Here is an 11,855-nt window from a genome sequence, read left to right on the forward strand (position 1 = left end):
TCAGAGTGAGAGACCAAAACACAAATCATCAGGACTGGTGGGGTGTCTGAGGAACAGAGAAGCATTCTGATACTGATGTACACATTTACATCAGGTTGATGAGCCATAAGCAAGATATATTGAAGGTCATCAGTTCAGAAAAGAGGTGACTTACAGAAAGCAGCAGTATGATTTTAGAGTATAAAAATGTAATATTTTCTTTGAGAGATAACTGGGAGTAGACAGGACAACAGAAAAATGTATAATGTCTCTTTGTGTTTTCAGAGACATTAACTGAGAATTTGGCACAAGATCCAATCCAGTCTCTTACAGTCCAAGTGTTGAGCTGAATGAGAATGAGATTCTGATCTATTGTGACAGCAGGGATTAGAAAAAAGAGCAGTTACAGGTAGAGCTATGGTATAGATGGAAAATGAGTAAAATTCAGGTGAACCAAACAACATTTGTGTGTAAATGAGGGGGAGACAAGTAAATTAACAGAGTTTAAGCACCTTGGTTCAACAATTCAAAACCAGTGCAGTGACAGTGTATAGAAAGGGTGAAGTGAAGGTAAGTAATTGTCAGGGATGATTTGTGTCAGAAGGATAGCAATAGGCATGAAAGAAATGGTGAAAGGGAAAGATAGCAGTGAGACCTGCTGTGATGTATGAGTTAGATATGGTGGCACCGACAAAAAGACAGGGGGCAAAGCCAGATGTCGCAGGGTGACATTTTCTTTGTTAGTGGCTAAAATGAACAGGATAAGGAATACGTTTTCCTGGAGGATAGTTCAGGTTTTGAGATGAAGTTAGAGAGGCAATGCTGTTATGGTTTGGACTAAGGATGTTTAAAATGAAATTCCCATGGTGAAGGAAAATAGAGGAATGACAGAGAGAATTCAGGAATGTAGTGAAGAAGGGTTCTGCTGGAAATAGGGTGAGATAAAGGCAGAAGATCTGCATCTGTGATTTCTAAATGAATTAACCAAAAGTGTAAGACTGATCTACTACTTATTAAATTTTGCCCCCCAAAACAATCAAAACTCATAGGTGGAATGCAAAATCAAACTTTACCAATAAAGAAACAAATAGCTTCCAAAGTACTAGTTGTTCCATTTTGTATTTAGCATTATCTTTAAAGCAATTCTTAGCAACAGTTTTATTCATCTGAATTTCACATAAATTAGTCCATCTTAGATAGGAAACAACCATTTATTAATAACAATATAAATGTCTAAATGCAAACTACAGTGGACCATCCCGTAACCCTAAGCAGAATCCTTATCTGGCAGACGACCATAACAACTTTTAGCTCAGGTTTGAAAAGCAGTCGTTCACACCTCCCACCACATTATCCACATCTCACTCTGACACGAAAGCTCCCCATGCACCAGCCACTCTTCTCTCCTCAGACCACCTGCCTGGACATATGATCTCTTCAGAAGATGTAAATAGGTTCTTTGAGCATAAGAAGAGCAAGAAACTTCCAAAGCCTTACAATTTCTCCTCCTGTGCCCGAAAGCCTGTGCTGACCCCCATCTTAAGTCAAATCCTCAGGCTCAGTCTTGCTTCAAGCGCATCGCCATCATTGCGGTCAACAAGAATGCAACATTACCAGGATAAATGACAGCAGGCCTGGGGCAAACAACTCCGCAGAATATGCAGTCATCTTGGAACTACATCCTGCACCACCTAGGGAAGCCGGTGGACCAGAGTTCCTATTCCTCTTCACTCTGGACACAAAGGACCACACCTCTGCAGAGCCATCTGTGAAATTCCTGAAATTTGCAGATGACTTCACTGTTATTCTGATCCATTGCAGCAGTTCGTTGGCCCACCCTTTCTCAGAACCTGAGATGGTCCTCACACACGGTTGATGTTTTGTTCAGAAGGCAAAGACCTTACCTTCTGCAAAAACTTAATAAGTACAACCTGTCATGGGAGATGCTGTGTATTTTCTATTCTGTCATTATTCAGTCTGTGCTTTATTTGTCCATCACTGTGTGGTTTGGCTTGTGAATTCATGTCTGTGGTTTGGCTTATCCAGAAAACTGGTCAGCTCCAAACCACAACAGACAATTAGGTCTGCAGAGAAGATCATAAGGGCTAATCATCTCTTTCCAAAATTTTAATAGGTCTAAGTTCAGGACAAGAGCAGCTAAAATCTCTGCAAACCTGACACATCCTGTACACAAACTGTTTAGACTTTTCCCACAGTGTCGACACAGAGAGTTTTCATCCAGGCTGCCTCTCTTATGAACGCTTAACAGAGGAGATTGACACTATTTGCACTAATTCAACCTCATTTTCCTCTTTTATCTAAACACAGTAAAAAGACAGATAATATATATTTTTTATTTTTTTATTTTTATTTTTTTGCATTATTGACATAGCTACGGTATTTATATTCTAAATGTTTCTGTTTTGAACCGAAATCAAATTCCTTGTTCCTCATACTGATGTAGACCCTGAAAGTAAGCGCTGTCTGAACTACGGTCTCGGAATCTCTCGCGATAATTTACTCTTGGACTAGACGTGTTTTGGAGCTAATCTGCTGCAGCGGCTGTCCGAGCTCGGTTGGTGGTAGAAGTAGAGCACGGTGAACAGAAACAAGGTTAGAATACTGGGGGTTTGGACATTTTAACATATAGAGATTTAATTTCAGAAACGTTTTCCCATCTGTGTTTGAACTCCGAACTACTGCACAATGTTCTTTCGGTAAAAGTTTCACGACGCTAATGTATTTTGAGTTTGTTCCTCAGCAGCTTGTTGCAAGGGGAGTTTATAGTTGCGAAGTTGGTTCAAGAGTTACGCATGGAGTTTTAAATAACAATTGAATATATGCATTTAGTAGTTCAAAGGTCCTTCTTTGTGCATGCATTATAACAAGGTTTGTCAATGATTTAACACGATATCTGCTTACAGACACAAATATCCTCTTGTTCTGCTGTACGGGCTAATCTTGATTTTACTCAGTTGTACAATGAATGACTTATGAAAGTATTCACGCTCTTTGAACTTTGTCACGACTTGTGACGGTCCAGCCTCAGACTTAAATGTTTTTTTGGGGGGAGGGGGGATATTGTGTAATAGAGCCACTCCAAGTTCACGTACATAGTTGTTGTGGAAGAAAAATGATGCATTTTTAATGTTTTTATAAAAACAAATTAGAATAATGTGGCGTACAGTCATACCACCCCAAACTGACTGACCAGGCAAGGATAGCATTACACAGAGAAGCAGCCAGACGCCCATGGTTGCTTTGGAGGAAGTTACGGGTTACTTTGTTTGGGTCTGTCTCGCAAAATCCCCAAACAATTTAAGGGGTGTGAGTATTTTCCAAAATAAACAACTATTTACTTTGTTGTTTTGTTTTGTTTTTTCCAAGTAACCTGACCTCGGATTGGAGCATCATGTCAGTATTAAGTGGAAAGGTCCAGACCGTCCTGGGTCTTGTGGATCCAGACCAGTTGGGCCGCACCATGACCCACGAGCACCTGGTCATGAGCTTTGAGTGCAGCTACACCGCACCTCCACCTGGTGACGAGGCCGTGGCAGAAAACCCGTTCCAGATGCAGCACATGCACTGGCTCCGGCAGCACCCGTACAGCTGCAGGGAGAACTTGTTCCTGTCGCAGGAGCTAAGCGCCCTGCGGGATGAGCTGCTGGCCTACAGGAAGGCCGGCGGGGGCACGATAGTGGAGAACACCACGACGGGCATCGACCGGGACCTGCCTGCCCTACGACAGCTGGCCAAGGACACCGGGGTCCACATCATTGCAGGGGCGGGGTACTACATAGACTGCACCCACACTGAGGCCACCAAGAAAATGAGTGTGGAGAAGGTGAGTACCATCTCATGAAACCTGATAGTATGAGCTTTTCACTGTGTGTGTGTGTACAGTTTTCTATAGCAAAAGGCGAATTAGACTGCCTATCAAAAGCATTCATACCTCTATTACTTTGTCACATTACAACCAAAACCATAAGATCCATAGATTCCTAATTACATTTAGGTCTGGACTTTGATTGGGCCATTCCAGCACACATATATGCCTTGACCAGGTCTGCACAATATTAGAGCATGGCAATAGTGTTGTAGAATGTTGCAATAATTATTATGATTAACTCACATCTTCCTGACGTCAATCATGATGACAAATCATTTGCCTTGAGCTTTAACATATTGGTTACTCAGATCTAGTTCAGGATTGGTCAATGAAAATTCATCCACCTGGCCTAATATACTATTGGTAAGCACGTATGAATATTAATGGTATATATAGGATATTGCACACTTAACTTGCAGTAAGGACTGCAGTTTGAGATCTTGTTGCATTATATCTGTAACTACTGTATATGCTTTGGGTTGTTTTTCTAGTAGAAAGTGAACCTCTACCACAGTCAACAGTCTTCTCCACACCTTTATCTCTGACCTGTCTGATGTTTTCTTTCCTTTTCATGAGGCACTTGTGTTTTTACGAAAATTAGATTACACTGACATGACTCACTTTGCTTAACAAGTGACTTCTGGAATTTTTTACACGTATCAGAGTAAAGGATGCTAAATATAAATTCAGGCCCAACTTTAAATTAATTTATCCATTTAACTTTGTGGTTGTAACCTGACAAAATGTGATAAAAAGGGGCTGCAATTATAAGTTTGGAGGACCGCTACTTGATATTGTTGTGTTGTTGTTTTCATCCATCACACCTTCACTCAACACTTTGTGTTAATATGCAAAGATTTTCTCTGAAACTTTGGATTGATTTGAATGGATCTCTGGCTGTTCAGTCTTTCTGTATTGACACATTGACAGTGTGCATGCACTCGTATTAATATTCAAAACTGCTGCTCAAGTTCATGTCTGTTCATGGAGAGAAGAAGAGAAATCAGAAAATGTCACTAACTTGTCAGTCGGTTGTCTAAATCGGGATGTTTTCCATCTTTCGCTCCTCATTTCCGTCAGCTCACGGATAACATCGTCAGCGAGGTGCTCCACGGCACTGATGGCACAGACATCCGATGCGGCGTGATCGGTGAGATCGGCACCGGCTGGCCCATCACGGAGAGCGAGAAGAAGGTGTTGAGAGCCACGGCCCATGCTCAGTCTCAGCTGGGTTGCCCGGTTATCATCCATCCTGGCAGGGACCCGGCCGCTCCAGCTGAGATCATCCGGATTCTCCAGGAAGCCGGCGGTGACATTAGCAAAACTGTCATGTCTCACCTGGACAGGTGAGAAGTTCATTAGACCCAAATTCTGAAAAGGGGCATCCCACCGTATCTGCTGGCCAGCTTTCTTACCATATTACCTTCATTGCTCTCATGAAAAATCTACTAAAAGCATATTACACTTTGAACTTTTCTTTTTCCGTTGTGAATGTTTGTGCGACATACTCAACTCATAACAAGAACTGTATACCCAAGTTTGAATTCACTGATTTGAACAAGTTGGTCTTCAGTTTAAGACCCAGCTATAAATTTTCAACAATGTTTTAAGTCAGGCCTTGGGAAATCCATTTAAGAAACATCACATAGGCCATCAACCATTTCCATGCTTAGTTATGGCAAAAGGTTTTTTATGGCTACACAAATTGTGAGGTTTTTCTACAGTCTGCTAAGGGCCAGTTATCCAAATATTAGTGTGAATATATGTAAATTTTTAAATCCTGTGTGAATGAAGAGAAAATTTATACTTTTACATCAAACTCTTGTTTTTTATAACCACTGTAGTTGTGAATTACCTAACTGTTCTAATTAATCATTAAACATCCAAAACTAATGACAAGCATGCTCATCAGAACTATATTTAAAGATCTGACCATCAAAGCATGCAGTTTTCAGTTGCACATTTCTGAAATGAAATATAAAGCTGAACATTTAACTCGGATAATAACGTAAATAAAACATAGTATTATGATGGCTTCTGTGTTACAAATTTCAAATATAAATATCTAAATAAAGACTGCTTAGTTACCGCTTAGATCCTCGAAAAAGTTTGGTGTGAGATATGGCAACGATTTATTTCAGATTCTCATAAAACACGCGTCATGAAGAAGCTAAATGAGTCAGATTTTCCGCTTCTTTCATTCAGGACTATATTTGATGAAGGAGAGCTGCTTGAGTTTGCAAATATGGGGAGTTACCTGGAGTACGACCTGTTCGGAACGGAAATGCTGAATTACCCGTTTAACCTAAAAGTGGACATGCCCAGCGACAGCCAGAGAGTGAGAATGTGAGTGATGCCGCTGCTCTCAATCAAAAGTTTTTCCTGTTTTGTAAGGGATCCAACATCCTTTGTTCAAACACTTCTAATTTAGTGCAGTATTCTGCATTATCTGGTTTATGTCATGATTGTTATACTAAAATATGACGTGTATGCCAATGAGCTGATTTATGTACCATCCCAATTCCAATGAAGTTTGGACATTTTGTAAAACTTTTAAAAAATATATTATAATTTGCAAATGCTTTTCAACCTTTAGTCATTTAAATTCACTAAGATATTTAATGTTCAGATAAACTTTATCTTGTTTTTGCAGATGTTCACTTTTGAATTTGATGCCTCCAACACATTACAAAAAGTTGGGATAAGAGCAATAAAATATTGGAAAAGTTGAGAATGCTCAAAATACACTTATTTGGATTCTTCTTTGGGTGAACAGGTTAATTGGAAACAGGTGAGTTTCATGACATTTCCAAAAGACTGAGTCATTCATAATTAAGGATGGGGTGAGATTCCCCACTTTGAGAACATCTGTGTGAGCAAATTGTCCAACAGTTTAGAAACAAACTTTTTCAGCTATTTTTTTAGCTATTGTGAGGAATTTACGAATTTCATCACCTACAGTCATTCAAAAGCCAATAGCACTGACAAACGCTGCCTGTTTCCCTGGTTCCAAGCTCATCTGTGATGAACTGATGCGAAGTGGAAAAGTGTTCTGTGGTCTGATGAGTCCACATTTCAGATTGTTTGTGGAAATCATGGACATTGTTTCCTCCAGGCTAAGAAGGAAAAGGACTGATATCAGCTAAAAGTTCCAAAGCCATCATCTGTGACGACATGGTGATGTGTTGCACATCTGTGAAGGCAACATTAATTCTGAAAGGTGTATAAAGTTTTTGTAGCAACATATGCTGCCATATAAGCGGCATCTTTTTCAGGGACACTCCTGCTTATTCCACTGTCAAGCCTGTTATAACAGCGTAGCTTCATAGTTAAAGAGTACGATTACTAGACTGGCCTGCCTGCAGTTCAGACCTATCTTCCGTTGAAAATGTGTGGCGGATTATGAATCTTAAAAACACTGCAGCAGAGACGCTAGACTGTTGTGTTACAAGTTCTACGTCAAGCAAGAATAGGAAAGAAATCCACCTGCAAATCTTCAGCTCTAGTGTTCTCATTTTCTAAATGCTTTTTGAGTGTTGTTAAAATGAAAGGAGGATGTAACGAAGCGGTAAACTTGCCACAGTCCCAACGTTTTTGGAATGTGCTTCAGGTGTCAAATTCCAAGTGAAAAAAACAATAGTTTATTAATTTGTGAATTACATATCTTGTCTTTTTAAAGATAATGCAATTGAATATATGTTTCTAATCATTGCATTCAGTTTTATTTATGTTTTAAACAACGTCGCAACTTCATTGGAATTGGAGCTGTCTTTATGTTTGCAATATGCAGACTTTGTTCTTTGGTTTTTCACATGCTTGTTGCTGGTGCGTTTCCAGCTTGGCTTTTCTAGTGAAGGAGGGCTACGAGGACAAGGTACTGATGGCCCACGACATCCACACCAAGAACCGTCTGACCAAGTTTGGTGGCCACGGCTACTCCCATATCCTCAAGAACATCGTGCCAAAGATGCTGACTAGAGGTATCACTCAGCACCAGGTGGACAAAATCCTAATCGACAACCCTAAACGCTGGCTGACCTTCAAATAAAACAAACAAAAGAATAATGGAAGCTGATTTGACAGAGCTGTGATTTTATTTTTTCAGTATCACACAATGAACAGTTTGAGATCATTACGACCATTTGTTTAACCCACAATGGTTAAATATAAAGAGTGCTAGCGATTTTTTTCTGTGTTTTGTAAACATAATTTTGTGCTGCAGATTGTTCAGATGAAGAACTTTTATTTATATATATATATATATACAGTACAGACCAAAAGTTTTACTTGTCTGTATTGAGTACAGACCAAAAGTTTGGACACACAGTTGTGTCCAAACTTTTGGTCTGTACTGTATATATATATATATATTTTTTATTTTCCCTTGATTGATTCCCATCAGTAATTGGCAGATCAAATACTGAGGAATGTGACTTTAGTTTTCCTTTTTATTACATGTATTAAAGCTCAGTTGTCTTTAATATTTAATAACCAACAAGATGCACTTTCTTTATTGATTTTAACCAAAAACAGATCCAATTTTTGATGCATGGAAGTGATCTAAAAAAAAAAGTGTAATTGAGGCATCGCTAATTAGTACTGTGGTGTATTAGTTACTATTTGCTTTGTGTTTTTGATGATACAGTTTTCACTTTGTTGTCAAGACTTATAATTCCCCACTCTGTTTCATGTGCTTTTTCCCCTGTGGCCTCCTCAACTGATTCAAATTAGAAATGCACTGATCTATTGTAAATGGTAAATAGGCTGTACTTGTATAGAGTTTTATCAAGTCCAGAGGACACCAAGACGCTTCACACTACATTCAATCATTCACACACGTTCACACGCTAATGTATTATGTTAATCAATATCAGATAAATGTTAGGGACATGTGGTGTTATGCATGGAGAAGAAAATAACGCTGTTATTTTCTCCTCCCAGTACAGTGAATAACATTTTTTTTATCTTAATCGGTCAGTTCTGAAATTGCCTGGTCAGACCTCAAAAACTCCAACTTGGTATTAGTCATCAAAGCCTTATCTACAAGAAAAAACTAAATTTTTCTTTCCACTTTTGATCATGCATTAGTCACTTCTTGCAAAGAAGTTTTGCTCAATATTTGTGATTTACATGTGCTTTTTCTTTTCTTGTTTTGGTCTGATTGGTTGGTGAAAATTAGCAATACACCAACCGATCAGCCAGAGAATGGAATCAGCAAAGTTGATTCAAACCTACTATCGCAGTTAGCTGTAATGGTAAAAAAAAATTAAAAACACCAGACAAAATTGGCAAATCAGATCTAAATGAAAACACAAATCTATCGACTATAGGAAACTTGATCAGTACATCTCTAATTAAAACTATTTGATTTGCATTTGTGATTATTAGTCATTTCATAAAGGAGGGGCCTTTTTGTTTGTTTTGGCCAGTTTGATTGGTCTGATTGTATTCTCTGGAGAGGTGCTCACACATATGGTGCTACAGTAATTACCTTTTTTTAATTTAAATATCATCACTCCTCCTCTATTTGAGACATCTCTGTGAACATGCTTCCTGGCAGGTGAATAAATGAGTCTGCTCGTAATCAGTATGCTCCTCGAATCTCGTCTCCGTGTGCCTGTGTTAGATGAGATGTCCTGTTGCCCCCTCATTGGGTGTCTCCGTGTGCCTATGGGAGAATGCTGGCGGGCCGGCCCAGATGAAGGACGCGTCCTTCCCTCATCTGGGAACAGGTGGCCTCACAGGGTGACTTCAACACATGATCAATGGCGAGATCGCCACAGCTGACTGCGCACCATGAACGAATACATAAGTTGGATTAATCATGTCAGGACGTTACAAAGGAAGCCAGATGATTTCATTTTACATTTTTACTGATGTTTCTGATCAGGGAAAGCATAAAGTTCAGTAAGCAGATTGGTGAACGTTTCAGAGTTTTAGAAAAGATATGTCAGTGTTGCTGTCCAGTTTTGGTGACTAAACAGGCTACCCTGCTGCTCAAACCAGATGCCATGTTTGACACACACACATGAAAAATGACTTGCACTGATCATTTTGCCAATATACTTGTGCTTCATAAACATCACATCATAAGATGCTGCACAGTGTTAAAATGTCAACGTCTTATAAACATGCATCACGACTTTTAACATCTTTGCCCAAAATCCAGTGACTTGGACTTTTTTTTTCTTTTTGGTGAAGAAAGCACATAAATCGACGAACACTGAAGTGAGTAGTGGTTATGTGGATATATAATAAGCATCTGTGAGTAAGTGCTAAATGTAGACACTTGAAACTTCCAATTTACCACAGCAACTACAGTTAGTTAATTTGTAAAGCCTATAACAGTTCATTGAGAGCGCACAAGCAACAAAACATCAACCTGACTTTGCTGTACAAAATGAAAACTGGAGTTATTACACTCTCAGCTCCTCACTGCTGCAAAGTAGAGTTTCTTTTTGCATGAGACTTCCTGCAAATCTCTTGGAATGATGTTCAACAGAAACGGTGAGCTCTTTCTGTCTCTGATATCCCGGGTGGACTGAGCAGGAGCTGTGAAAGCAAGCTTATATGTAGAGAGTCGGACCCAGTTCCTCCAGCCTGTTTCAGTCAGCATACAGCATGAAGCCGGAGAAGGTGCTGTACTTGTTGTTGTTGCCGCCGTGCGCCTTCCCTCCGTCCAGCTTGATGTAAATCTCATCCCCGGGTTCCAGGTGGAGGACGACGCTGTTGCTGGCATAGTCGTAGTTTTGATCCGCGTCCTGTGCGATGGCGCTAGCTCTCACCTGAAAAGGGAAGATTTCTACTGATTAGATTCAGAATGAGAACCATCAACATTTTTGCTGAATACTAAATGGTTTATCAATTTATTTGAACATTTATCATCACCTTGATTTTTAAAGCAGGTGATATATTGTGCGTAAAAGCGCAAAAGGCATAAATTGTGCCATTTTATGCTGAAGTGAAGTTCCGGTGACCCTTCAGTAGATTTCACTCAGTAATCAGAACCATGGACAGTGCGATCAACAATGGAATGTTTCTGTTTTACGTCGAGTTGTTTGGGTAGCTTTCGTGCGTAAAACGCAGCGTTTCACTTTAAAGTGTTTTTACGTACAAGATCCGTTCGGGTAAAAAGAATCAAACCCTGGTTTCGATCCTACCTGGTTGTTTTTGCAGAGGTCAGCCCACATGCTTGTTCCATCCCCGCCTCGCATCAGCACATGGTAAACGAAAAAGTAAATTCCTGGTATGGAACAGGTGAATTTCCCGGTTGATGGGTCGTAGTGGTTGCCGAGATTTGTGACCACGTCGTCAAATTTTAAAACTTCATAGCCCTCATGCTGCTTCTTCAGCCCGGCGTAAAACGCTATCTTTGGCACCGTGTTGTAAGTGGCTGCGCTGATGGCACCGGTTGGTCCATTCGCTCCTGGTAGCCCAGGTGGACCTGGTGGTCCAGGTGCTCCTCTCTCTCCGGGTGGACCCGTCGGTCCTGGTGGCCCCGGCTCACCAACCGGACCCCTGGGGCCCATCCTCCCGACACGCCCCGGCTCTCCCTGGGGACCCTGGATGAAAGTCGGCAGCGACTGCACCAGGCGGTTGTCTTTGTTCGGGTGGGTCGCTTTCGCCGTGGCTGCCGTCGCGGTCCCATGGGAATCGCACACCATCTGACAAGATCCGAGCATCTCATAGCGTGCAGGAGTTCCGGCAGAGTTCACCATGACCGGAATCAGCACCACCAGCACCAGAACCAGCGCCACGCCGCAAACACCAGTTGCGATCATCTGCGCCCTGCGTATTCGCGGCGTTCTTCCAATTTGATGGTCTTCCAGCCTGCTTGCGGGCGATATATTTGCAGAAGAAAGAATCGGACCCGTTCTTGAATTGCACCGCAGCCTCTGGAGGTGGAAAAGTCTTTAAACCGCTGCGCAAAAGTAACCATCCAAAACTTTTACGCCTTGGAGGATCGATCCAGCCGGCTCATCTCCAC

The 11,855-nt window shown here is 40.8% G+C and overlaps 2 protein-coding genes across 2 annotated transcripts; one reads left to right on the forward strand and one right to left on the reverse strand.

Moving 5' to 3' along the window:
- The first annotated feature begins 2,477 nt into the window (after positions 1-2,477).
- pter (phosphotriesterase related) lies at positions 2,478-7,989 on the forward strand. Its single transcript, XM_032566410.1, has 5 exons — positions 2,478-2,592; positions 3,367-3,823; positions 4,949-5,214; positions 6,074-6,214; positions 7,706-7,989. The coding sequence occupies exons 2-5, from the start codon at positions 3,392-3,394 to the stop codon at positions 7,914-7,916; spliced, it is 1,050 nt and encodes a 349-aa protein (XP_032422301.1). The 5' UTR covers positions 2,478-2,592; positions 3,367-3,391; the 3' UTR covers positions 7,917-7,989.
- Positions 7,990-9,720: 1,731 nt separating this feature from the next.
- c1ql3b (complement component 1, q subcomponent-like 3b) lies at positions 9,721-11,649 on the reverse strand. Its single transcript, XM_032566411.1, has 2 exons — positions 11,029-11,649; positions 9,721-10,653 (listed from the first exon to the last, which is right to left on the reverse strand). Exons 1-2 carry the CDS (start codon positions 11,647-11,649, stop codon positions 10,474-10,476), a joined length of 801 nt encoding a protein of 266 aa, XP_032422302.1. The 3' UTR covers positions 9,721-10,473.
- Positions 11,650-11,855: the final 206 nt, after the last annotated feature.

The sequence above is a fragment of the Xiphophorus hellerii genome, chromosome 6, assembly GCF_003331165.1.
Source record: "Xiphophorus hellerii strain 12219 chromosome 6, Xiphophorus_hellerii-4.1, whole genome shotgun sequence".
Lineage (NCBI taxonomy): Eukaryota > Metazoa > Chordata > Actinopteri > Cyprinodontiformes > Poeciliidae > Xiphophorus > Xiphophorus hellerii.

Coding starts and splice junctions, on each gene's coding strand:
- pter (XM_032566410.1), top strand. CDS start 3,392: ATGTCAGTATTAAGTGGAAAGGTCCAGACCGTCCTGGGTCTTGTGGAT. Junction 3,824..4,948: donor AGAAAATGAGTGTGGAGAAG/GTGAGTACCATC, acceptor CATTTCCGTCAG/CTCACGGATAACATCGTCAG. Junction 6,215..7,705: donor GACAGCCAGAGAGTGAGAAT/GTGAGTGATGCC, acceptor GTGCGTTTCCAG/CTTGGCTTTTCTAGTGAAGG.
- c1ql3b (XM_032566411.1), bottom strand. CDS start 11,649: ATGATCGCAACTGGTGTTTGCGGCGTGGCGCTGGTTCTGGTGCTGGTG. Junction 10,654..11,028: donor ACCTCTGCAAAAACAACCAG/GTAGGATCGAAA, acceptor TTCCCTTTTCAG/GTGAGAGCTAGCGCCATCGC.